At 57.7% G+C, this 25,755-nt stretch overlaps 1 protein-coding gene across 3 annotated transcripts; it reads right to left on the bottom strand.

Annotated features, from left to right (window-relative positions):
• PILRB (paired immunoglobin like type 2 receptor beta) lies at positions 1-23,188 on the bottom strand. 3 transcript variants are annotated; one of them, XM_053263945.1, is made up of 7 exons: positions 23,023-23,188; positions 9,792-9,893; positions 8,565-8,960; positions 4,738-4,851; positions 3,677-3,704; positions 475-557; positions 1-348 (listed from the first exon to the last, which is right to left on the bottom strand). In XM_053263945.1, the coding sequence occupies exons 1-7, from the start codon at positions 23,171-23,173 to the stop codon at positions 179-181; spliced, it is 1,044 nt and encodes a 347-aa protein (XP_053119920.1). In that variant the 5' UTR covers positions 23,174-23,188; the 3' UTR covers positions 1-178. The 3 variants fall into 3 exon arrangements, with proteins under 3 accessions (XP_053119920.1, XP_053119921.1, XP_053119922.1); XM_053263946.1 differs by lacking the exon at positions 23,023-23,188 and adding an exon at positions 13,502-13,623; XM_053263947.1 differs by lacking the exon at positions 4,738-4,851.
• Between the last annotated feature and the right edge of the window lie 2,567 nt (positions 23,189-25,755).

Below are 25,755 nucleotides of genomic sequence, written 5' to 3'. Positions count from 1 at the left end.
TCTGGTTCCCCCCAGACTCCAGCTCTGGGTGTTTATTATCTCAGCTATTCTGGCCACAGCCCTGTGAAGCCGGACAGTCTGAGCACCCTCCTGCATGCGCACCAAGGCTGAGCGGCAGCAAAGGGTCTCACTGTCCACGCCTGGGGCGGCGGCGGAGGTGAAGGGATCCCGGCCTCTCTCAGTGCCGGGCGATGCCGGCATACGTGACCTCTTCCGTCCTGGGCATTTCCAAGGGCCTCTTCTTAGCCCCAGGAGCGCCTGAGAAGGCCAAGGTAGCATAGAGCAGGCCTGGCTCCCCAGACGTGGGGGGCGGGCACGATGGAGGCCGCGGGGGGGCAGCCCCGGCTCCTAGAAAGAGAGGAAAGCCTGTGAGCCGGGCAGGGGGCAGCCGGGCAGGCAGCAGGACCCCACTGAGGCGCCTCTGCCCCTGGCAGCAGGGGCGGGGCGGGGCGGGCGGGAGCCGGGCCGACTCACCCGCGTCTGGCAGCCCAAGCTGGGAGCCGCCGTCTGCCGCCGCCTCCTCCTCCTCCTGCTCCTCGCCTCTGCGCACCACTCTCCTGCAAGCGAATCCCAGGCGGGTCACAGGGAGGGTGTGCCACTTGGAGCCCTCCTGGGCACCCCTGCTTGGCGGCCAGGAAGCAGGGCCCGCCTGGGCTGCAGGCCCCCTCTGTCCAAAGCCAGCCCCTCTCCTCCCCAGCCCCAGCCCCATCTCCTGCTGACCCCCTGCACACAGCCAGCAAAACATCCTTGGCAAAGACTCAGCCCCACCACACCCCGGCAAGCAGCTGCCTCCTGTCCCTTGCTGGGCCCCCTTCACCTCCACCATGTCCTCCCTACAGCTCTGCTTCTGCCCCTCCAGCTCCGCCCCCTCCCACAGCCGCCCGAAGGCCTCACCCTTTCTGCCCTGCGGCTGCCCCTTATGTGCATCCTCCCTTTCTAGATTATGCCACCCTTAGGGCAGAGACCGTGTCCTTTCATTCTCTGAAAAGTGCCAGGTGGGTGGGTGGCACTATATATATTTATTTCCTTCCTTCCTTCCTTCCTTCCTGATTCTGACTATAACGGCCTGTCCAACCCAACCAGCAGATTCTTGTGGCACCTTAACAATTAACAGTAACTTTCAGAGGGGTCTTTCCCGATGGAGTTTTATCCCATCTTCATGGCTGCTTCCTGCAGGCAATGCTGCTGGCAATCTAGATGATGTCCTGCCACTCCCAGATTTTTCTACTTGGATTTGCCTGCCAATCTGTGAAACGCCTGCATTTTTAAAATGATTACACACACACACACCCTAACTTGAACCTGGAAGGGAGGAGGAAAAGTGTGAAGGGGTCACAGCACAACCAGTGAAGGTGAGTTATGGCTATGGGGGTGTGTGTGTGATGGAGACATGAGGGAGCTCTGGCTTGCATGGGCACAGCACCACCACCACCCCCAACTTCTGGGCCTCCCCCCTCCCCCCGCTCAGCTTGGATTGTCCTTTTTTCTGAATCTGATTGATTGGCCTCTCGGAGGCCCCCTTCTCTTCGCTCACCTAACGAGCAAGGCCATGCGCTGCTGCTGCTGCTGCTGCTTCAGAGAAAATGCCACTGCTGGAGTCGCACACCAGGGTCGCTCTGCCCTGGCATCACGTTGTGCCAAGATGGTTGTTGCACCAGGGGACACGTGCTGGGAATCGTGGCCGTCCCGTCGTGCAACTGTCATGCTGGAGCGCAGCTGCTTGGGGATGCAACTATCCCCTCCTGTCAGGGCCCCAAACGGCCAGTTCGACGACACCCCCAGCAGCAAAGGGTGTGGCCCACACAGAGAGGGGCCACGTCCAGACAGGGGTGTGCAGAAGGACGCCAGGGTCAGGGAGGGGCGCGGCGCCAGCGCATTGGTGGCAGGCCCAGGGGGAGGAGGAGGAGGAGGAGGAGGCAGGGCGCATCATTCTGGTGGGATCAGAATACAGTCGAGGGAGGGGGGAGGCCCCTGCTTGGCTGCTTGGGGTGACTGCACAGGGCTGTGTGAAGAGGCCAGGGGCGTGCCGAGGGGGACAAGGAGGGGTGTGGGGAGAGACTGGCCTTGCTGCCCCCTAGAGGGGTGCGCATAGACATCCACAGGACTTTTTTGGGGGGGAGCTACAGCCCAGTACCCACCTAACTGGAAATAAAGTAAAGGTAAAGTTGTGCCATCAAGTTGGTGTCAACTCCTGGCGCCCCCAGAGCCCTGTGGTTGTCTTTGGCAGAATACAGGAGGGGTTGACCATGGCCTCCTCCCGCACAGTGTGAGATGATAATGCCTTTCAGCACCTTCCTATATTGCTTGCTGGTGCCCAATAGAGGTGTTTCCCATAGTCTGGGCAACACACCAGAGAGGATTCAAACCAGCAACCTCTTGCTCCCTGGGCAAGTTACTTCCCTGCTGCACCATTAGGTGGCTGCCTGGAAATAAGCCCCACTGAATTCAATGGGTCTGGCTCAATCCAAGAGAGCAACTGCCCCCTTGCTCCCCCGCCAGAGACCCGTGGGGTGTGTGGTCATGAGTGAGCTGTCCTGGAGGAGGAGGGCAGGCTGCGTGCAAAGCACACACCTGCCCCACTCAATACTGAACTGCAAGGGGAGGGAAACGAGCCAAGACTCTGAGCCACTTTGGGCACCTCCACATTCTTGTGGCTGCCCCACCCCCACCCCGGCTACTCTTTTTGCAGCCACTGGAGACCGTGCAAGCCACGTCAGAGCCACATGGTTTCCCTCACTCCTTTGGGAGCCAGGGAAGGGATCGTGGCCGGAGGCTCATCTGGTCTGGATCATTGCTGGGGAAAGAGATTTTGCTCCCTCTCTTTTCTCTTTCCTGCTTTCCTGCACCGCTTTTTAAAAGAAGACGTTTTCAGACTGAAGCAGCAGAGCAAGGCCGAGCAGAAGTGGAAGGAGAGGGGGAGTGGGAGGGAAAAGCCACCCTCCGGGGGCAACTGAGCCACCGGGCAGCCCCTTCGTGGTTCGAGAGGCAGGCGTCCTCCGTGGGATGTGAATGGCCGGGAGAGAGGCAGGGAATCTGGAGCGTCTGGAATGTGACCCAGCCACCCGAGCTGGCAGGGCTGTCTGCCCCCCCACTAAGGGAAGGGGCCTATACATCAAGGGGGGGGAGCTGTGCTGCTGCTCATCCTCGGCCTGAAGGAGGGGGCCGCTCTGAGCCTGGAAGGAGGCCCTGCGGCTGCTCGACTTGGGCCCTCCTACCCAAAGCAAGCTTCACAGCAGGGGCTGAAGGTGGACCCTGAAGAAGCAGCCAGGGTGAGAAGAAGCCACCCGGCCAGGGAAGCGCTCCGTGCTGGGAGCTCTGCCCCCCCCCCCGCCTCTCTGCTGCTGAACTGCAGCTGGAAACTCTGCGTGCACAGAAGGTGAGGTGAGGCAGCTGGCGGGGGGGGGGGCTTGATGTCAGGGGAACGGGCTGGACTGGGATGCATTGGGGGGAGCAAGAGAAAGGAGGGCAGCCAGCTGGGGGGCCATGGCAGCAGCCAGGCCCAGCGATGCCCACTGGGTGGGGTGCCCGCACTGGCCGCCCCAGAGCGTAGGTGCCGTCTGAGGCCATCGCCTCCCTTTGCCCCATGAGGAAGCCACCCCAGAGGAAGGGGGAGGGGGCCCACTTCAGAGAAGCAAGGAGGCCAGTGGGCGAAAAGGCCCCCTCGCTAGGGACTCACCTCATTCTGGGACACTTCGGGCCACAACCTGGAAGGAGAGAAAGGTGACAGTCAGAGAGATGGAGGGGGGGGGGGAGAGAGAGAGAGCTCCCTGTCAGACGTGCCCAGGCTCACAAGTTGTTTGATGCCCGCTCAGTTCTTTTTAGATCCCGCTCAGGTCGAATCAGGAAGGCCCCCGTCTGCATGCAGCCACGCACACACACACACTGCCAACCAGAACTAAACTCACTCCCCACACGGATGGGGAAAACGAGAGGCGGCTCTGGAGGGAGGCGGCTGCTGCTGCTCCTCTTCTGAGGAGAGGGCACCGGGCCACTCAAGATGGCCAGCCACGCTGACCCCACTGCCTGCAAGCCGCAGCAGGACGCTGGGGGGCAGACACCCCCCCATACACTAGGCATTTGAGGAGCCCCCCCATTCCAATAAACTCCCCACTGTACATATTTTGCTCCCCTCCAGAGTCCGAGGGAGGGGCTGCTCTCCCCCCCCTCACTGCAGAGCAGAGGCACAAAGCAGCAAGGTGGGGCGAGAGGGGAGGGGCTGTGCGAGGGGCGGGCGAGGGCCCGGCTGGGGCCCAACAGCAGGCTGTGTGGGGCCCACTGCAGAACGGTTCCCACTCATTGTGGGGTGCCCCGCCTGCATCCAGAATGGGGGGTGGAATGTGGCCGGGGCCTTTGCCTGCCTCTTCAGGCGGCTTGATAGGACCCCCCCACCTTACCCAGACCCCCTCCCCCGCCACTCCATGCATCAGGCGGGGTGGGGCAGGCGGTTTTGCAGGCCCCGGAAGCTCCCACGAGGAAGCCCCGCACGCACGGGAGGCCCTCCTTGGGAATCTGGCCCCCTCCGCCACTGAGGGGAGGGGGCTGCTGCCACCCGCAGGGCCTCCGAGCTGCAGAGGCTGCCCCCCTCCTGCTTCTTGGCAGCAGCAGCAGCGGCTGGGCTCCCCTTCCCTCCACAGCAGCAGCAGCGGCAGCAGCAGCAGGGAGGGACCCCCCCTGGACCTGCCATCCTCTGCGGAGCGGCCGCCCTCCCCCCTTCCTGGCCCAGAGCCCCCTCCTTACCTTTCCTCCAGGTGAGGAATATCAACAGCCCCAGAACAGCTGCGGCCGCCGTGAGGATGGCTCCTGCCAGAGCGCCCAGGAGACTGCCGGAGGGCGGCAGCTGGGGTGGGGCCTCTGGGGGGAGAGGAGGGCAGAGGGGAGGGGAGGGTCAAGGGGGCGGAGGAGGAGCCGTGCCCCAGCTCTGCAGCGGCCCCGCAGGCTCACCCCCCCTGCGCCGCCTGGGTCTGAGTCGCCCGGGTCAGCCAGCAGCAGCAGCAGCTCCTCCTGCTCCTCCTCCTCCTGCCATGGAACGGCCTGGTTGGGGTCTCCGAAGCAATCAGGCAAGAAGAGAGAGAAATAAGAGGAGGCCAGAGTTTAAAATCTCTCTGTTGGCAGATGATAAGAGGCCGTCTTTGAAGAAGCTCGAGGAGACCTTACCAAAAGTACTACAAAAGATTGACAAGAGTGGGAACACAGCAGGCTGCACACTGGCCAGGTCGCAAACAGAACGGGCGCTCCGTGAACTTCCGTTCGATGGTTAAAGAAAAGGTAGTCGCGAAAGGTCGCAATCAGTTTGCCTGCTGCTCTTGAAGGAAGAGGAGGCAACAAGCTTGTATTTCTCTCCTCAAGAAGAGATCAGGCAAGGAAACAAGTCAATACATCACCAGGAAAACAAAAGGAAAAGGAGAAGTTCAGTTTGTTCGGGCTAGTAATTTCCTAGGGTATGATTTCTGGCTGGCTGGAAGTGTTTGTGTGTTTGCCCAAGGAGAGCCTGAGTGGGGGATTCCTTCCAGGTGAGGCACATCCCAGTTTGTGGGAGGGGTCACGTTCCTGAGGAGAGTCACGTGGACTGCTGCCCTTGAAGACGAGGCTCCGACCAGCAGGACTCTGTGAACAGAGGTTTGCAAACAGATCAAAGGAGTCTTTCAGGAGTTTAGCAGGAGATTGGAGGGGGAGGCTTTGAGGAGGCACACAAGTGGTCCCCGTTCATCACAGAGGAGACACTCAGTGCAAGAATAAGGTGAGTACTACCCAACTTCAGTCATTTTCTTGGAGGACAAGCTTAAAACCTTTAATTAGCTGACAATGGTACCCAGTGCCTAGCTTCAAACCCCATATGCTCTAAATAGCCAATAAAATCAGTTATGAAGGTGGAATGCCCGCAGGGGAGGGAGGGGCTGCTTCCCAGTGTGTTGCATGTATGACTCTCTGCCCCTGAGGGGCAGAAGTTGTGGGAGTGCGCTTGGTGCAAAGAGCTCTTGGCTGGCTGACCTGGAGAAGCTCAGGGAGGCAGACGGGTGTGTGGATGAAACCCTCAGGGATGTGATAGAGGCATCCCACTCCAGGGCTGGAGCTCCTCTGCTGTCATGGAGAATGAGCGTCTCGGGGAAGGAGGACATCGGTCTGAGGAAAACACTCCCTGAGCAGCCACCCCTTCCTGGGGAGTTGTGCCCATATCCTCTCACACAGAGGATATTCCTCCAGGCGTGGGGGCTTCCTCGTAGTGGGTGATTCAATCATTAGGGGCATAGAGAGATGGGTCTGTGACCCATATGTAGACCACACAGTGACTTGCCTGCCTGGTGTGAAGGTTGCAGATGTCACACTGCGTCCACGTAGGCTGTTAGGCAGTGCTGGGGAGGAGACAGCTGTTGTGCATGTTGGCACCAACGATGTGGGGAAATGCAGTTGGGAGGTCCTGGAAGCCAAATTTAGGCTCATAGGTAGCATATTGAAGTCCAGCATCCCCAAGGTAGCATTCTCAGAAATGCTACCTGTTCCATGCGCAGGTACAGTGAGACAGGCAGAGCTGAGGGGTTTCAATGCGTGGATGAGACATTGGCGCCGAGAGGAGGGGTTTAGATTTGTTAGGCACAGGGACACATTTTGGGGCAAGCAAGGCCTGTACAAAAGGAACGGGCTGCACTTGAACCAAGATGGAACCGGACTGCTGGCGCTTAAAATCAAGAAGGTCACAGAGCAGTTTTTAGAATGACGCCTGGGGGGTTGCCGACAGGAACTGGGAGGTATCTGGTTCAGCCAACAAAATCCCCTAAAGTGGACAAGGGGTTGAGCAGGAAGAAATACATGACAGCTGGCCCAAAAGGTCAAAGACTGGTCAGGGGGAGAGCACACGCCAACACCAGGGGAGGGACTTGGCATATAGGTGTCTGTATACCAATGCCGGAAGCCTCCGAGTGAAGATGGGTGAGCATCAATATAGTGGGTGTTACTGAAACCTGGTGGAACAGTGAGAACGAGTGGGACATGGCTATTCCTGGACAGGGAGGGGAGGAGAGGACTGGGGGAGGAGTAGCACTGTATATCAAAGAATGAATCGATTCCAATAAGCTAGAAAACCTAGGTGGACCGGTGTCCTCCACAGAAACTTTATGGGTAATGTTTACAAGGAATGAAAAGAAATGTGTTACTAGGGACGTGCCATCTCCCTTCGGATCAAAGCGCTGAGAGTGACCTGGAGTTGGAGAAACAAATCAGAGAGGCGTCGAAGAGAGACAGGGCAGTAATAATGGGTGACTTCAACTACCCACACATAGACTGGGTAAATTCACATTCAGGTAATGACAGAGAGTCCAGATTTCTAGACGTGCTAAATGACTGTGCCATGACTAAGTCATGGAACCAACCAGAGAGATGGCAACTTTGGATTTAATCCTGAGTGGTGCCAAGGACCTGGTGTGCGATGTCAGAGTTGCAGAACCGTTGGGTAGCAGTGACATAGTGTGATCCAATTCAGCATATATGCGAATGGAGAATTGTCAAGCAAGTCCTACACAAATGCCCTGGACTTCAGAAACGGAAACTTCTCAAGAATGAGGGGACTGTTAAGAAGGTTGCTGAAAGAGAAAGCCAGGAGGGCCGAAAGAAAGAAAGAAAGAAAGAAAGAAAGAAAGAAAGAAAGAAAGAAAGAAAGAAAGAAAAAGCCAGGAGGGCCAAAAAGAAAGAAAGCATGGAACTTATTCAAAACCACAATACTAGAAGCTCAGTTGGAAAGTATACCAAGACGGAGGAAATGCACCACCAAGTTCAGGAGGACGCCAGTGTGGCTAACAAGTAGAGTCAGGGAAGCTATAACAGGGAAGAAGGCATCCTTCAGAAAATGTAAACCCTGCCCAAATGAAGAGAATGGGAACATAAATGCTCCCAAAACAAATGCAAGGACACAATAAGGGATGCAAAGAGAGAGTTTGAGGAGCACATAGCTAATGTTTTTACTAAGCTGATATTATGAATGTAATATGTCTGTGTGGGAATGATTGTTTAGAAAATGTTTTTGTATCATTTTTTAAATTTTGTACTGAATTTTGCATTGAAAGGTGTTTTTTTAAAAAAAAAGAAGAAGAAGGGTAAGAAAGAAAACAGTGCTCTTCTTTCGTATTGACAGCCTGTAGCTACAATGCCTGGGGAGGAGTACCAGGCCAAAGGCTAAAAGCAGTGAAAGCAGCCTTCTGGCTCAGATTCCTGGACTTTTTGTGTAACCCTTTCCCTCCCTCCTGTGCCAGATGTCTGATTCCTGGACCGTCAAAAGAACATCAGAGCAGCCCTGCGGGATCAGGCCCCAGGAGGCCCATCTAGTCCAGGCTCACAGTGGCCCACCGGATGCCACTGGAAGCCCACAGGCACGACTGTCCAGGCCAGTGGAGGAGCTCCGCAGGCTGCTTCTTTGCATCAGGGGAGCCCAGTGGCCACTCCAGCAGGTGGCCAGCTGACCCCCTGGCACGGCCACCCCTTTGCTGCCTGGGAGCAGACCCGGGTGCTGCTGGTTTGCTCCCTCCTTCAGCCCCACTCTGAGAAAGGGGGTGGGGGTGGGCTAGGCATCAAGTCACCTGTGGCTGGGGGGCGTCTCTCCTCCTGGATGGTGAGGCGGGTCCCCTGGATGCACTGAAATTCCTTTTGACCCTCAGCCAGTTGCACAGAGATGCGACAGAAATACTGCTGGGGGTCAGACGTCTTCAGGTCACCTATTTGGATCGAAGCGTTCCCCTGGGAGGGGTCCCCGGCCAGAGAGACCCGTCCTGAGAAATTTGAGTGGATGTAATTCTGGGTAGTGTTGAAGAAGAAGGGCCCGTGGAAGTCTGCAAAACGCCAGGAGACCCGGATCTTCTCTGGGGCGCCTTGCCAGCTGTGCCAGAAGGTGCAGGGCAGGGTGACGGATTCCTTCGCCCAGGCCGAGAGGTTGCAGGGCTGGCAGATCTGATACTCCTCCAGGCAAACACAGCACTCTGTGAGGAAAGGGGGGGGGTGGAGAGGCCAAGGGGGGGGTTGGCAGAGGCTGTCTGGAGGGGAAGGGGGAAGAGTGGGGGTGCCTTTGCCCCCCAGGGCCCCACACTGCAGCACTGCAAGAGAGACTCTTCTCTTCATCATGGGGGGGCACAAAAGTGAGAGGGAGAGAAGGAGGCCTTCCCCTCCGCTGTGCGGGTGCGGGGAGGGGGGGAGCGCAGGTGGGAGTCCCAGGCCCGCTTCTCTAGGGAGAGGGAGCGAGTCCAGTGCCCGAGGGCGACCCTTCTCGGGACGAGCTCAGCGGCGCTCAGGGTCAGGGTCCGGGTGTGGGGGAGGCAAGAGGGACGCCCGGGCAGCCCCGCCGCCATCCCTTCCCCCAGCTCCAGTCCGGACGGAGGAGGGGGTCGAGGTCACATCAGCACACCCGGGGAGTCGCCGCCGGCCGTCTTGGGCTCCGAGCGGGCTTGGAGGGAGGAGGCCGGCGGCGGATCGGGGCTGCTCCTCGTCGCCTCGCCAGCCACAGGCGGCCTGTCCTTCCTGGCCAGCAAGTGGCCTCTTGGCGGGGCCCCTTTGGGCCAGGGGAGCGGCAGGGCTGTCCTTAGGGCAGGCAAGCAGGGCGGCCGCCCCGGCCCATTCGAATCGACGGGAAGGGGGTCCGGGGCCCCGCGCCAGCCAGCGCCAGGGCTCTGGAAGGCCCGGGCGGCGGGCGGGGTGTGTGTGTGTCGCCAGCCCGCCCCCCTCCCTGGGCTCTCTCGGCTCAGGGCCTGAGAGAGGGCAGCGGCCGGCGTCAGCCTGCCTTCCCCCAAGCCCTGCGGCTCTGCGCCGCTCCCCACCTTGCTCGCTGCATCTTTCCAGGCGCTGCAGTCTCTGGGCGGCGGCGGCGGCGGCCGGCTCCGGCTCCAAGGGCGCTGCTGCTTCAGCCGGGATCTGGAGCTCTGTGGGGAAAGTTGCGCAGAGATGGAGATGGAGCAGGAGCAGGAGCAGCCGCCGCCCCCGCTGGTGTCCTCCTTCCTGCTTGCGGCGGACACACACAGGCACACTTGCCGCCCCGGCGCCCCGCTCTGCCTCTGGCGCGAGCGCTTCGTCCTCCTAGAGGCCAACGCGGGCTGCGGGCCGCCCAAGGGCCTTCCTCCGCGCACCCGCCCACCGTGCCAGGGCGAAAGGGGGCTCCGTCCCTCCGGGCACGACGAGGTGGAGCAGCGCGTAGCATCTGCGGTGCGGCTGCAGGTTCCGGCAGCCCAAAGGGGGCCGACGGAGCAAGAAAGGAAGCGCGCCACGCGAAAAGGCAAAGCACAGTCACGCCCCTGGAAGCTTCCACAGGGACACGACGATGCTTTTCCTGGGCAAGCAAAGAGGTCCCTGTGTGCCGCCGCCGCCGCCGCTAGGAATAAATGAATGGCTGATGTGATGCAGACAAGAGCCGAGCAGAATCCGGCCCGCCAAGCAAGCCCCCTGGCTGCAGCAGGGAGCGAGAAGTGTGTGGCGCCGCCTGCCACAGGATGGAAGAGGAGGAGAGCAGAGGTGTGCCCAGGTGAGGAAGTGGGGGGGGGTGCGCGCGCGTGCTCCATAGGCAGAGAGTCTGCACTCCCCCGCCACCCCTTAAGCCGCAGCTTGCATTGAATCAGTCTGCAGCTGGTCTGCTTAACTTCCGCCCTCCTGCAGATGTTGGTTTACAACTCCCATAATCCCTGGTTATTAGCCACTGCAGCTGGGGATTATGGGAGTTGTAGTCCAAAAACAGCACTGGGCGGGCGGGGGGCGGGGTGGTAAAGGTCTACACAGACTTCCACACTATTCCATGCTGCCAGTTTTCAGGACGGTTTAAAAGATGTTTCATGCCTGGAAAGGCTCATCTTCCTGGGGAAAAAGCCAGGAAGGGCCATTGGGTGTCTGAACACCCCACAACTCTGACCGTGGTCAAGCAGCTATAAATCCCCATCTGGAAAAATCCGAAGTGTACAGGTGAAACTCGGAAAATTAGAATATCGTGCAAAAGTCCACTAATTTCAGTAATGCAAATTAAAAGGTGAAACTGATATATGAGACAGACGCATTACATGCAAAGCGAGATAAGTCAAGCCTTAATTTGTTATAATTGTGATGATCATGGCGTACAGCTCATGAAAACCCCAAATCCACAATCTCAGAAAATTAGAATATTACATGGAACCAAGAAGACAAGGATTGAAGAATAGAACAATATTGGACCTCTGAAAAGTGTAAGCATGCATATGTATTCAGTACTCGGTTTGTGCCCCTTTTGCAGCAATTACTGCCACAATGCGGCGTGGCATGGATGCTATCAGCCTGTGGCACTGATGAGGTATTATGGAAGACCAGGATGCTTCATTAGCGGCCTTCAGCAATTCTGCATTGTTTGGTCTCATGTCTCTCATCCTTCTCTTGGCAATGCCCCATAGATTCTCTATGGGGTCAGGTCAGGCAAGTTTGCTGGCCAATCAAGCACAGTACACTGTATACTTTTCAGAGGTCCGATATTGTTCTATTCTTCAATCCTTGTCTTCTTGGTTCCATGTAATATTCTAATTTTCTGACACCTTTTTGGACGTACAGGAAAAGAGGAGATTTTTGAACAGATCCTATTCAAGGATCAAAGAGAAAATGACTATAAGAATGAGGCTTTTGAGACAGAGAGTTAGCATTTTGTGCCTACAACAAGATCTGCTCACACGCTTTCCCAGAGTTTGCTGCCCAGCCACGGGGCTAAGCAGGAACTCTGCCCGTGCTCAGAGGCTATGACTCTCACTGTGCAGTGAGAAGTCAAGGCTCCCCAGCCATGGAGCTCTCAGCTATGACCTGAAACAATTGCACAACTCCTGTCTCTGCCAGCGCCTCAATGCTTCAGCTGAAGTGATTTGTCTCTCTCCAGCCTCTGATCCTGGTAATATGCTGCTCGGAACCCCCTCATCCCTTCCTCTTTTACTGCTTCCTTCTCCGTTCCGCCCCCTTTTTTCCCTTCTACTAATCTCTGATCTCCCCCAAAAAACCTTATCAGCCCGCAGCCTTCCCCCCCCTTTTCTTTTCCGCCTATATCTAAACTGTACTAGGCTCTAGGAAGATTTAATTGCACACACATCAGTTAGGCACACTGAATGGAATATATTGGTACTGGCTAAGATGTTTTGTTTAAATACTGTTGCTAATTAATATTAATAGAGTGCTCTGCTTTCTGCTTTGCTAGATTATGTTGTTAGTTTTTATACTCAATAAAGCCCATTGAACCCTTTCAGGAGTGGTTTGATCTCCTTTCCTCTTGCGCCCAGATCACACACGGGTCACCATATAAAGAACTTGATGACATTATGGGCCAGACCTAATTTTGTATACTAGCTAATGAGCATAATTGGTGTATAAATCAGGCTTGGTCTATAACACCACCGGGTTGGTTGCCTTTTCTGTCTTCACAAGAGTTCATAGGGCAGAAGTGAAAACAGAGCCGCCTTCCTGCCTCCTCACCAGCCATTAACTGCTGGAACTTGAAGGCTGGCTGAAAAGCAGCTGGGACTCAGCACCCGCCCCAAATCCCAGCAAACATAAAACTTGCCTGTGAAGGAAGAGGCAGGTCAGAGAAGGGGGGCTCGTGCCTTCATGCCCAGCCAGCCACAGGCTGAAGTCGACCAGTGCTGCACAACTCTGCCACTCCAACAGCTTTGGGATCACAACTCCCAGCATCACTCGCAACAACGGCCAATAGTAAGGCATGATGACAGCTGTCGCCCAACATCTGTAGGAGGACGGAAGTTGTGCAGCTCTGGGTGAGACACGCAGGCTGGGGATAGACTGCAGCAGTTTGTGGTGGCTCCCTACTTGAGCCTAAGGATAACATTATATTTATTAATTAGCAGGAGCCTGTTTTAGTGGGCAGGGGCATGCTGCAAACTAAAAGATAATCCATGCTTATCTTCTCCCCAGCCCAAGTCAGTTCTTGACACCAAAACAGAAAATACAGATGTGCCCACTGCAGCTTTTGCATCCATGGCATCACCCCCCCCCCACACACACACACACACTTCCTCCAGTCTCAAAAATAGCCACTTATTAAGCAGAAGCTGGCAACACAGTTCTTTAAAGAGACTGGACCAGCTCCTTCTCCAAAACAGCTGCTGCCAGCCAGCCCCACTGCTTCCGGGAGGCCTTGCTGCCCCACACTGGCAGCCCAGCCCTGGCCAAGGAAATAATCCTCCTATGAAGCGTCAGCCTAGTGTTAAAGAGATGCCACACCGCCAAGGGGTGATGCCCTCAGGACTCAGGAGATTCTACAGAGTGAAACAAGAACAGAGCAGAGCAGCTGAACTTGTCAGGAGGGGGAGGGGGTCTCCGTGTGACCCACAGTGGGAGAAAGCCTAGGGCGCTGGTTAATGGCCCATCCTGGGTGGGAGGGCAGGGTGAGGGTGGCTGATGTTTGTTCCCCACACAGTTGGGGCTGGAACAGAGTCTCCTCTACAGAAGCCTCCCCGGGGTTTCCTCCCTCCCTGCCCCACTGGCACTAGTCTGGCAGCTCCCAGAGCCCCCCCCAACTTACCTCCGTGCAAGAGCTGGTTCAGGAGCAACAAGGCAAGAGGCCCCATGATGTCCTCCCCCCCCCAAGGCTCTGGCTCTTCCTAGGGGCCCCAGGGCAGGGCAGGCTCTCTCTCCTGGCCACAGGCTGCAGAAGTCAAATGCGTGGGGGGAATTGGGCAATGACCAGAGCAGCAGTTGGGGAAGTCCTGCCCACCAGCCAGGAGGAAGTGAGGAGGGCTGGGTTTTTTAAGGTTTTTTTATTTATTATTAAAACTTTTATACCACCCTTCCAAAAGGCTCAGGGCGGTTTACACTAAAACACCATTAAAATCAATTAATAATTAAAAATTATAAAGCATAAAAAATAATTAACAATTTAAAAAATCATAAAACAACAATTAAATAATCAGAAGAATTTAAAAAACAAGTTTTAAAAAGCTGAGAAAGCCTGGTTGAAGAGATGTGTTTTCTGAAAATTGCCAGAGATGGGGAGGATCGTATCTCAGCAGGGAGCGCATTCCACAATCTCGGGCAGCAGCCGAGAAGGCCCGTCTCTGTGTAACCACCAAACGAGTTGGCGGCAACTGGAGACGGACCTCCTCAAGTGACCTCAGTGGGCAGTGGGGGTCATAGCGGAGAAGACGCTCTCTGAGATACCCAGGGCCTAAGCCATTTAGGGATTTATAAGTTATAACTAGCACTTTGTATTTTGCCCGGAAAACGATTGGCAGCCAGTGTAGCTCCATCAGTAAAGGAGTAATGTGGTCTCTCCGAGATGACCCAGAGACCAACCTGGCTGCCTCATTCTGAACCAACTGAAGTTTCCGGACTACCTACAAAGGCAGCCCCACGTAGAGCGCATTACAGAAGTCAAGTCTGGAGGTTACCAACAAATGTACCACTGTTTTGAGGTCATTGATCTCAAGAAACGGGCGCAGCTGGAGTATCAGCCGGAGCTGATAGAAAGCACCCCTGGCCACCACCTCAGCCTGAGAAACCAAAGAGAGACGTTGATCCAGAAGTACTCCCAGACTGCGAACCTATTCCTTTTGGGGAAGTGTGACCCTGTCTAGAACAGGCAGATCAAAATCGTCTCTAGAGTTCCGACCCCGCACAATAAGTACCTCCGTCTTATCTGGATTCAGCTTCAGTTTATTCTCCCTCATCCAGCCCATTACTGCTTCCAGGGAGGCATTTAGGGAGGATATGCCAACTCCTGAAGAAGTTGACATGGAGAAGTAGATCTGGGTGTCATCAGCGTACTGGTAAAACCCAGCTCCAAATCCCCTGATGAAGAGCAACAGACTCCAATAGACACTATCTGGAGTCTGTCCGAGAGGTAGGAGCGGAACCACTGTAAAACAGTGCCTCCCACTCCCAACACGCTCAGACGTTCCAGAAGGATACTATGGTCGATAGTATCAAAAGCTGCCGAGAGATCCAAGAGCACCAACAGAGTCACACTTCCTCTGTCCATTGCCAATTGGAGATCATCCATCAGGCCGACCAAGGCAGCCTCCACCCCATAGCCTGCCCGAAAACCAGTTTGAAATGGGTCTAGATAATCAGTTTCCTCCAAGACCGCCTGGAGCTGAGAGGCCACCACCCTCTCAATTACCTTGCCCAGCCATGGGAGATTGGAAACAGGCCTATAATTGCTCAACTCTGAGGGATCTAATGCAGGCTTCTCTAGAAGAGGTCTTATAATTGCCTCCTTAAGACAAGGAGGCATCCTGCCCTCCCTCAGAGAAGCATTTATGATTTCTACCAGGCCGCCTACAACAGCCTCCCTGCTAGACAGAACAAGCCATGTCGGACAAGGGTCAAGAGGACAAGTGGTAGGCCTCACCGCTCCAAGCAGCTTGTCCACATCATCAGGAGTCACAAACTGAAATTGATCCAGTTGAATCGTATAAGAGGAGTTGTCGGACACCTCCAGTTCAGACATCAAATAAATTGTGGAGTCTCCATCTAAGTCGGCCTGGATCCGAGAGATTTTGTCTGCGAAAAATTCATTAAACAAACTACAGCGGGTAACTGATGCTTCCAAATTCTGGTTCAAGGGAGAGGGGGCAGATACTAGTCCCCTCACAGCCCTGAACCACTCCGCCGGACATGAACTCGCAGAGCCAATACGGGCAGAAAAGAACCGCTTCTTTGCCACACGTATCGCCTGAGCACAGATCTTTAAATGTGCTCCATGTCATAATCTGTCGGATTCAAGTCGAGTTTTTCTCCACTTGTGCTCCAGTCGCCTACCTTGCCGCTTCAGTCCCCGTAGATCTTCCGTAAACCAAGGGGCCAATTTTGAAGCAGGTCAGAGAAGACGCTTATGAGCAATCGTGTCTACTGCCCTGGTGAGCAGGTTGTTCCAGTTCTCAACCAGGGCATCAACAGGATCACCAGCAGAGCCAACATTAAATCCCTCCAAGGCTTCTTGGAATCCTACCGGATCCAGTAACCTCTTTGGGCGGACCATTCTAATAGGCCCCTCGCCCCTGTGAAAGTGGAAAGTGGTTGTAAGCCTAACCTTGACCAGATGGTGGTCCGTCCATGACAACAAGGAGATCGTAGGAAAGCTGGGAGAGGAGAGCTGGTCTGGTGGTAACAAGCATGACTTGTCCCCATAGCTAAGCAAGGTCTGCCCTGGTTGCATACGAAAGGGAGGCTAGAAGTGTGAGCACTGGAAGAGATTCCCCTCAGGGGATGGAGCCGCTCTGGGAAGAGCATCTAGGTTCCAAGTTCCCTCCCTGGCAGCATCTCCAAGAGAGGGCTGGGAGAGATTCCTGCCTGCAACCTTGGAGAAGCCGCTGCCAGTCTGTGAAGACAATACTGAGCTAGATAGACCAATGGTCTGACTCAGTATATGGCAGTTTCCTATGTTCCTGTGTAGGAGTCCCCACCCACAGAACACCACCCTGATCAGAATAAAAGACCAAATCTAGCGTGTGACCTGCAATATGTGTCGATCCAGAGACCGCTTGGGATAGGCCCATAGTCGCCCATAGTTGTCATGGCCACTATGAACTCCTGAGCTGCCCCAGACAAATTGGTCCCGAAATGAACATTGAAGTTCCCCAGCACCAAAAGTCTGGGAGATCCAACGCAAGTTCCGCGACCAAGTCCATGAGCTCAGTAAGGGATTCCGTTGGGTAGCAGGGCAATCGGTACACCAACAGAAGTCCCAATCTATCCCTGGTCCCCAAACTCAAGTACACACATTCAATGTGGTCCGATACCCTAACAGGGACCCTGGTAAGGGAGATGTTATCCTTATAGACCACAGCCACTCCACCTCCCCGCCCACGTCCCCTCACCTGCTCCTCTACAGAATATCCTGGCGGGAGAAGCTGGGACCAAACTGGGCCACTAGCTTCCCCCAACCAAGTCTCTGTGATACATACCAGGTCGGCCCCTTCATCCATGATCCAATAATGGATGAGTTCTGATTTATTCTGGACCGACCTGGCATTGCAGAGGAGCAAGGTAAGGTTATGTGGGATGTTGGCAGTGCTCCCCGAGGTCAAAGAGCTGGCAGGACAGCCAGAAAGAGGGACAGCTATTAGAGTTCTGACCACCCTTCCCCTGGGAACAGCCTGCTGACCTGCCAACGTTTCTTCTTCCATTCCCCACCACCACCGGAATAGCTGCCCCACATTCAACGAAAGCACTCCCTGCCTCCCCATCTCCAGACAAACCCACACACATTGCAACTTCAACCCAACCTCAGCACAACTTAAAACTGATTAAACAGAAGCCCCACTATTGAATGCCTCCCTCTATACAAATGGTTGGGCAAAGTGTCCAGCCCTCGCCCTCGTTTCTCCCCCGAAGGGCCGCCACCGGCAGTCTTCCTATATAGGCTGAGCAGCAAGCTCAGCAGGTGGAACCAGGAAAAACTGCCCAGGCACCCTTACAACCCAAGTCCTGCAAAGCCTCTCCGCAAGCAGTCCTGGGGGGAGGCAGATGGCAACCAGGGAGGGCAGAAGAGAAGAGGTGGCCAGGCAGGCACCCCAGTCTCACACCCTGGGGGAGATGGCATCCTCTTCTCCCCCTCCCCAGCAGGCCCACGGCAGCTCAGAGTAGTCCTGGGCCCAGAGCGGGGAGGCGTGCAGGGGAGCTCCCAGGAAGAGCCGGGCACCTTCCGTCTCCCACAGCTCCACAGAGGGCCCTCAAGGCACTCATCCAGCCCAGAAGGGTCTTCACGCTGCCATGGTTGGGATGGATACCTCTCTGTGCTCGACTGCCATCTTCCCCCAAGGAAGGGAGTTCCAGAAGAATCACTACGGCTACTGTCAATGTACAACACTCTTTACTTTCATTTTCACACATCCCTCTGCCATTCATTCATGGTATTCCCCGAGTGAGTTACAGACCAATCCTTCAACCCCAATCAAAACAAGCCGGCAAAGCAGAGCAATCGAAACAGCATCCCAAAGCCAAAAAGAGAGGGCAGAGTGGCCCGGCCCCCGCCCCACAGGAAGGGAGGAGGTTTCCTGGTGGCCTCTGAATACTGCTGGGCGGGGGGGGGGACCACTGAGTGCCCAAAGCAGCCAAGTCCACCGGCTGGGGGCTCCTCTCCTGCCGACTGCAGTGGGACACGAGAGGAGAAGCAGCCCAGCCCAAAGAAGGCAGGGGCGTAGCTCTAGGGTTCAAAGCACACGCCCCCCCTGCCCCATTTTCTTCATCATCTCCCTCACTCTGGAGGGCTGCCAGAGAGAGGGATGGACACGGGTTCCCTCTGCCCTAGCGACGGCCCTGAAAGGAGGAGCTGCTGCCCCATCACTGGGAAACGTGCCTGGAGACCGTGGCAGGATTCCACGCTCCCCGCAGCCAGCCCTCCCTGGCGTCTCCGGCCTGGCCTGGCTGCCCACTTCTTAAAGGGGCGGGGTGGGGGGAGCTTCCTTCATGCCTCTCTCCCACTGGAACACCCCACTCTTTTGCTGCTCCTCCCTCTTGAGGGGGTCTGCGAAACCAAGAAAAGGTTCCAAAGCGCAGGAACGGAAACGGAGAAGGTGGTGTCAACAGCCCCAGCTTATTGCAAGGGCGGCAAAAGGAAGGAATTGTGCAGCTAACTTTGGATCTGGTGGGAGGAAAACAAGGAAGTCGAACACACACATGTTCTCTAGTCTCAGACCTTCTTGCTCGGCTCCACTGTACTTAGCAGGATGGGTGCTCAGCTCCAGAACATCACAGCCCCGCCAAAGAATGTGCCCCCTGATTTCAGACACGGACCCTGGACATCTCGGGAACAGCCCCTGCGTTTGAGCATTTAGCCTGGCAACCTGGTTAAGCTTCCGGGGACCAGGAAAGAGATCGAGGAACCCCGGGCCCAGATGGAGAACCCTTTCGACTGGACTTCCCACTCTGCATTTGCTTACAGACATTCAGCAAGATTTTTCTTCCCCCACCCCTACATCATCCATTACAGATGCTGCTGGATTTGGAGACGACATTAGAATAGCAAACGAGGAGCGCCAGAGAAGAAGCAACAGGAGGACAGAAAATCAGAAGCAGCCACAGAAGAACTCTGAAGGTGCTCTTAAGCCTCTCGAGCTAACCCTAACCCTAACCCGGGGCGGGGGGGGGGGGGTGCACACCAGCCACTTGCTGAGTGGGTGCAGCTGGAGCCCCACCCCCAGCCATTCCTCCCCCCCCCGCCCCGCATGGAATCAGGCCAAACGTCTCGCCAGGCAGGGCAGCAGGTCCTCTGCAAAAGCTGCCTGCGGGCTGCTCCGAAGGAAGGCAGGCAAGCGCCCGTTAGCAGCCTGACCTCCTCCCTGTGGGCCAGACCACGAGCACCGCCGGCCCGGGCAGGAGCCCACGAAGCCTTCTCCCGGCCCCCTTGGACTTGCCACTCCAGAGCCAAGGCCACCGAGTCCCCCAGCAGCACGGAGGGCCAGCCATTGGGCGGGGGGGGGGGCGCATGGGCCTCTGCTGGCGGCGCCCATGTGGGCCAGGAGGTCGCAGCTGGTCAAGGCCTCCACCAGAATGGAGCCGGCGGGGGCGCCTGGGGAGCCCCTCCAGCAGCAGCCCCAGGGCCCTCCCTGCCTCCGCGGGGGTGTCCGCTGCTGGCACTCTGGCGAAGCCCAGCCGCTGGCTGTGCAGGAGCCGCCTGGCCCAGACCTGGGGGAGGAAGGGAGAGAGCCCAGGGAGGCGGGCGGCAGGCAGCGGGCGGCAGGCAGGCAGGCAGGCAGGGGCAAGGCCCGGGGCAGCCCCCGCCTTGCCAGGACTGGCGCCACGGAGCTCAGCAGCACGGCTCAGCGCCGGGGCGGTGGGGTGCTGCTAGCCCTGTCCCCAGTCTGGGGTGGCTGGCGAGGCCCCTTGCTGGGCAACGTGGCCCTTGGAGGGAGAGCGGAGTGGCCAGCAGTGGCTTCCCCGGCCAATGCCACTCTGCCAGCTGAAAGGCCACTGAGGGGGAGAACAGCAGCTTCGCTGGGTGGCCAAGGGGGGGTCGGCTCCCCTCCCTCCAGGACTGCCCCCCACAGCTGCTTTTAGCCCCAATTGGGGGACAGACTGGGGGGCCCTCTCGGCTCTCCTGGGATGGCAACATAGGCAGGGTGTGTGTGTGTGTAGCTGCTGTCTGGCACTCCACTGAGCATCTGCGGAGGCCGGAGGATGCTGACCGGGCCAGTGCAGGCCACCTGCCAGGTGCCACTTGCCAACAACCGTGCATGGCACTTGAGCGAGGGAAGGGAAGGGAGTGTGGAGCAGCAGACGCAGCAGGGGCTGGAGCAAGCGCCACCCCCACCCCCACCCCCCTCCCTGCCCACCAGGAGCTAAGCTAGCTGGCCCTTCCGGGCTCATGCTCATGGGGAGGGGTCCCGGTGGCAAGTTGGCTGCAGAGGGGGCTCCCGGCGTCCTCAGCAGGGGGCATCGTTCGTTCTCCTTGCAGGTCCCGGCTGGCTCTCCTTGAGCTGACCCTGCGGCTGCCAAGCCAAGAAGCATCTGGACCTCAGCAGGGCCCTTCCGTCCAGCACCATTCCCGCCTCCCCTAGTGACCAGCCAGCTGCCCCATAGGAAAGCCCACAGGCAGAGCAGGAAGGCAGGAGCCCCCCAGCGCCTGGTATTCGGAGGTAGACTGCCTCTCAACATGGAGGCTCCATCTAGCCACTCATGGACCTCTCCCCCTCCCCCGTGAATTTGTCCAAGCCACTTTTAAAGGGTGAGCCTACGGTCATCACCACACTTTGAGGCAGTGAGTTCCATCGGCTAACACTGTGTTGTGGGAAGGAGGGCTTTCCTAGCTCTCTGATGAATCTGCTGTTGGTCAGGGGGCGGGGGGGGGTGCGTCCCTCCTCACCATTACCTCGATCCGGATGGGCTTGTGTGGCCGGCGGCGGCAGAAAACAACCCTGAAACTGAAGTCTGGGCTGGAGGAGGCCTCGTGGACCTGCGACCTCACCTCCTCCCCCTCGGCTTGGACTTTCACGTAGACATCTGGGGCTGAGGGGAGGGAGGGAGGGAGGGGGTGACACCCAAGCATTTGCCCCCCCCCCCGTCCGCCTGGGCAGCCCACCTCAGCCCCTGTGTGGAGGCAGGAGGGGAGGGGAGCTGCAGAGGCCCCCCAGAGCAAAACCCCAAAGGACATTCTTCTCAGCTTGAGGGGTGCGGCAGGGCGGGGGTCAAGGAGGGATGCATTTCCTCCCCCCAGGCTGGGGTGTGCACAGCAGAGCACGCGTCAGGGAGCCCCAGCCCCATGGCGCGCTGGACCCAGATTGAGGTGATGAGCTGGGGGGAGCCGAGGCAGCAGCTGCAGTGGGGGGTGGGGGGCTCACTGCGGTCAATTGCTCTGCAAGGAAAAGAAGGCAGCAGCGGCATCGGGAGGGGGAGGGGAGGGGGGGCAACCCTGAGCTCCCCCCCCCCCGGATCTAATGCAGAGATGGCCGTTGTCTGTGAATGGGGGGGGGGAAGGTTTCTTCTCCTCTCACTCAAGTGAGGGATTGTCCCATGAAACCGACTACCGGGGAGTTCAGGACCAACAACCAAAGCAAGTCGTTTTTCACATCCTGCACGTTTAATCGGTGGAATCCTCTGTCGCGGGATGTGGTGGTGGTGGTGGTGGTGGCCACGAGCTGGGATGGCTCTCAGAAGGCCCATCGATGGCTACTAGTCCGGATGGCTACGGGCCACCTCCAGGCTCAGAGGCAGGAGCCGCCGCAGGAGGGAGGGAGGGGCTGCCCCTCTGCGCTCTTGCCTGGGGGTGGGCGGCGCAGAGGCTGCTCTCACCGGGGCCGGGCGGGGCCCTCGCGGTAGATCCGCAGGAGGAACGCGCCGCTCTGGCCGGGGCCAAGGAGGTGGGCAGCAGGGCGTAGCGCCCGCCTGGCAGCTCCACGCGGAGCAGGACGCTGCGCGGGTTGACGAAGGTGGATCCAGCCACAGGCGGCGGGATGCGGGGCAGGCGCCGGGCGCGATTCTGCTCCACCTGCAGCAGTGTGAGCGGGAGGAGGAGAAGGAGGAGGAGGAAGAGGAGCACCCCAGGTCGAGCCCCCCCCCCCGGCCCAAAGATATTCCTCCAAGCCCCTCTCTCCGTCCCATGGGGGGGGCTGAAAAGACCACGGGGGGGGGGCTGTGCGGAAGGGGCCAGAGGGGGGGCTGCGTCCTTGGCTCAGGCGGTGAGAGGTCGGCGGGGGGGGGGGGCGCCTTGCCTGTCCAGCTCTGCCTGCCTGGAGCACGAGCCCCTTCGCTCCCCCCTGGAGCCAAAGGCCTCTGGACCCTCGGCTGGAGCCACCCACTCCCTGCCGCAGGAGGCGTGACCCGCACCCAAGAGCCCCGGTCAGGGGCAGAGGAGCCGCCTGGCCGGCAGAAGGGCCCCGGGGCCCAGTCCAGGGAGGGCTGGGAGAGGCCCCTGAGAGCAGCTGCCAGTCAGTGTAGACAATCCCGCGCTAGGTCCCCCCCCCCAATAATCCAGCCAAGCCATCCACCCCCCGGTCGCACCCCCATCCCCACCCCACAAAACTGTGTGTGTGTGTGTGACTCACACGGAAGACCTCCAGGCCCATGGGGAGGTTGCCCCCGCTGGGGCCAGATCCACGCAGCTGCCTCCGGTCCTCCTCTTGCAGCGAAATCAGCACCGAGTCCTGCCTCCCGGGCACCTCGAGGAAGAACCGGGCGGGGGGGGGGAGAGGGGGTGACCCCCCATGTGGCGAGGGAGGCCCCTGCTCTTCCCCACCCGCCCTCTTGGGAGTCTCCCATGATCCCTCCAGCGCAGGACCGGAGCGTGTCCAGAGCGCTGGGGGCCCTTCTGGCTTCTGCAAAACGCCTTCTTCGCAACGCCCAGGAAGGAGGCGGCGGCAAAGGGGGAGGGAGTGGCCTCCCCGGGCTGCTGTGCTAGCCCCCCCAGGCAACTCCAGACGACAGGAGCTCGCCCTTGGGGGCCGGGAGCAGCAGCAGCAGCAGCGGGCTCTCCCCAAGCGGGAGGAGGGCACCACAGCACCTGCTGCCTTCTCATCCCCCCGAGGTCCAGATCCGGTTCTTGAGGGGACCCGAGGCCCCGGTGGGGGGGCAGTTCTCCCCTTCACCCCACCCTTTCTCCTCTCCCACCTGCGGGTTGTCCAGGAAGGTCTCCCGGTGATTCAGGCAGCCGCCGGCACGGCCCTTCTGGGGGTCCCATGCCCCGAACTGCACGCCCTCCACCCAGCTCCGCCGGCAGCTCAGGCGTGCGGTGTCGGGTGCAGAGGTCCTCCAAGCTCATCCTGAGGGGCAGACGGGAGAGTCTGGCTCGCCTCACTCGGGCTGAAGAACCCCGTGGAGCGCTTTGCTTCACCGGCGCTGCGAGGCAGGGAGGGGCTGGGGGGCCTCCCCTCTGGCCACCGCCGGCCTATTTGCAGGCACGGGCAGCAGGGCCCGCTTTGGGCTGACCCGGCAGCACCCTGGAGCCCCATGGGGCCCATCCCCACTGTTGGAAGTTAGAGGACTTTGCGCTGTCTCTTGTCTCAGACAGTGGAGGACAGACTAGTGAGTCAGAGGACTAGAGGGTCAAGACATTGGTCATCCCTTCTCTACTGCTCTGACACTATCCGTTTGATGTGTAGATTACTACTTTCAAGGGACTTCTTTCCTTCCAGCCACTTCCTTCCTCTCTCCCTTCTCTTCCTGTCCCTACTACCTTCATCTTGCAACATGGCAAGCTCCTCTCCCTGCACCATGTGTGCAGAGAAGATGCAGAATCCATCTGCATCCAGCTAGATAGATAGATTAGAGATCCTAACTCCTCACTTTCCTATCCAAAATGGAGTTCTCTAATAAATACCACTTATATTGATCTGAAACGATGAATTGGCTCCAAGTTACTTTACTACCAGCATACACGCATGCCTAAGTAAATTCCACTGTGTTGTGCCTCTGTGCACTCTGCTGTAATGAGAAAGGGATTCTCTCACCACAGAGAATTTCCAACAGCCTGTAGCCCTCCGACTAGTAGCCACTGATAGAGCTCTCCTCCATGAAGTTATCCAAACCCTTCTTAAAGCCATCCAGGTCGTTGGCTGTCACCACATCTTGGGGCAGAGAGTTCCACAAGTGGATTATGCATTGTGTGAAAAAAGTGCTTCCATTTGTTCCTAAATTTCCTGGCAATCAATTTCATGAGATGACCCCTGGTTCTAGTGTTTATGTGGGAGGGAGAAGAATTTATCTCTCCACTTTCTCCACACCATGCATGATTTCATAGACCTCGATCATGTCTCCCCTCAGTTGTATTTTTTCTAAACTAAAAAGCCCCAGGTGTTGTAGCCTAGCCTCATCAGGAAGGTGCTCCAGGCCCCTGATCATCTTGGTTGCCCTTTTCTGCACCTTTTCCAGTTCTACAATGTCCTTTTTTAGATGTGGTGACCAGAACTGTACACAGTACTCCAAGTTTTGTATAAGGGCATTATAATGTTAGCCGTTTTATTTTCAACCCCCTTCCTAATGATCCCTAGCATGAAATTGGCCTTTTTCGCAGCTGCCGCACATTGAGTCGACACTTTCAAGGCGGTGTCCACCACGACCCCAAGATCCCTCTCCTGGTCCGTCACCGACAGCTCAGATCCCATCAGTGTATATGTTGGGTTTTTTTGCCCCAATGTGCATCACTTTATACTTGCCAACATTGAAGTGCATTTGCCACTTTGTTGCCCACTCCCCCAGTTTGGCGAGATCCTTTTGGAGCTCTTCACAATCAGTTATGGATTTCACTACCCGAAAGAGTTTGGTATCATCTGCAAATTTGGCCACCTCGCTGCTTACCCCTACTTCTAGATCATTGATGAATCGATTAAAAAGCACCGGTCCCGGAACAGATCCCTGGGGTACCCTACTTCTTACTTCCCTCCATTGAGAAAACTCTCCATTGATCCCCACCCTCTGTTTCCTGTCTTTCAGCCAGTTGGCAACCCACACATGTACTTGTCCCCTCATCCCATGACCGCCAAGTTTCCTCAGGAGCCTTTGATGAGGAACATGCTTGAAAGCTTTTTGGAAGTCCAGGTGGACGATGTCAACGGGATCACCTTGATCAGAGCGGATCCTCCTCCTCCTCCTCCTCCTCCCCCAGCCCTTTTCTGCCCCATCTCCCCACCACCCCAGCCCTCCCCCTCCAAGGCGGGAGGCCCCAAGAGCACCTTCAAGGTGGCCCACTCCACGCCCCTTCCTCGAGCACTGGCCACCAGGCCCCCCCCCCGGTCCTCCTCCTGGTCCTCCTCCCCCGGAAGGAGCAGCTGAGGAGGGCGGCCCGGGGGTGGGCTGCGGGAAGAGCTGCGCCTGCTCCTCCGGGTCAGGGCCACAGCCCCCTCCTGCAGGGCCAGGGGCTCCGAGAGGCCGCCTGTGAAGCCCACCAGGGCCCCGGCCGTGTTGCCGCCTTCCAGGGCCTCGTAGCAGCCCTTCGGCCTGGGGCGAGGGAGAGAAGGAAGGATGAGGGGCCTCGGACTGCGCAGGGCCTCGGGGAGCCCCGGTCACTCCACGTCCCTGCAGGGCCCCCACCCTTTAGAGGCCGCTGCACTTTACCGGGGGAGAGAGAGGCGTCCCTTCAGACTCTCCATCCAGAGACACCAGAGAGGTGCCAGGCCTTCTCATTGGACCCAGGAGCTGTCTATCCTGAGGACAGCCCTCCCCTTCGTAAGGCCTATCAAAGTAGAGGGCAAGGAGTGGAGGGGGGGGGGAGATGTTTTTCTCCCTCTCTCACAACCACACGAGAACCAGGGGCCATCCCATGAAACAGAAGCCTGGGAAATGTAGGACCAACGGAAGGAAGTCCTTTTTCACACAGCGCATAATTAATCCATGGAACTCTCTGCC

Source organism: Hemicordylus capensis, chromosome 6, assembly GCF_027244095.1.
Source record: "Hemicordylus capensis ecotype Gifberg chromosome 6, rHemCap1.1.pri, whole genome shotgun sequence".
Classification (NCBI taxonomy): Eukaryota; Metazoa; Chordata; class Lepidosauria; order Squamata; family Cordylidae; genus Hemicordylus; species Hemicordylus capensis.
The sequence above is the reverse complement of the archived record's forward strand: the minus strand, read 5'-3'. Positions and strand labels throughout refer to the sequence as shown.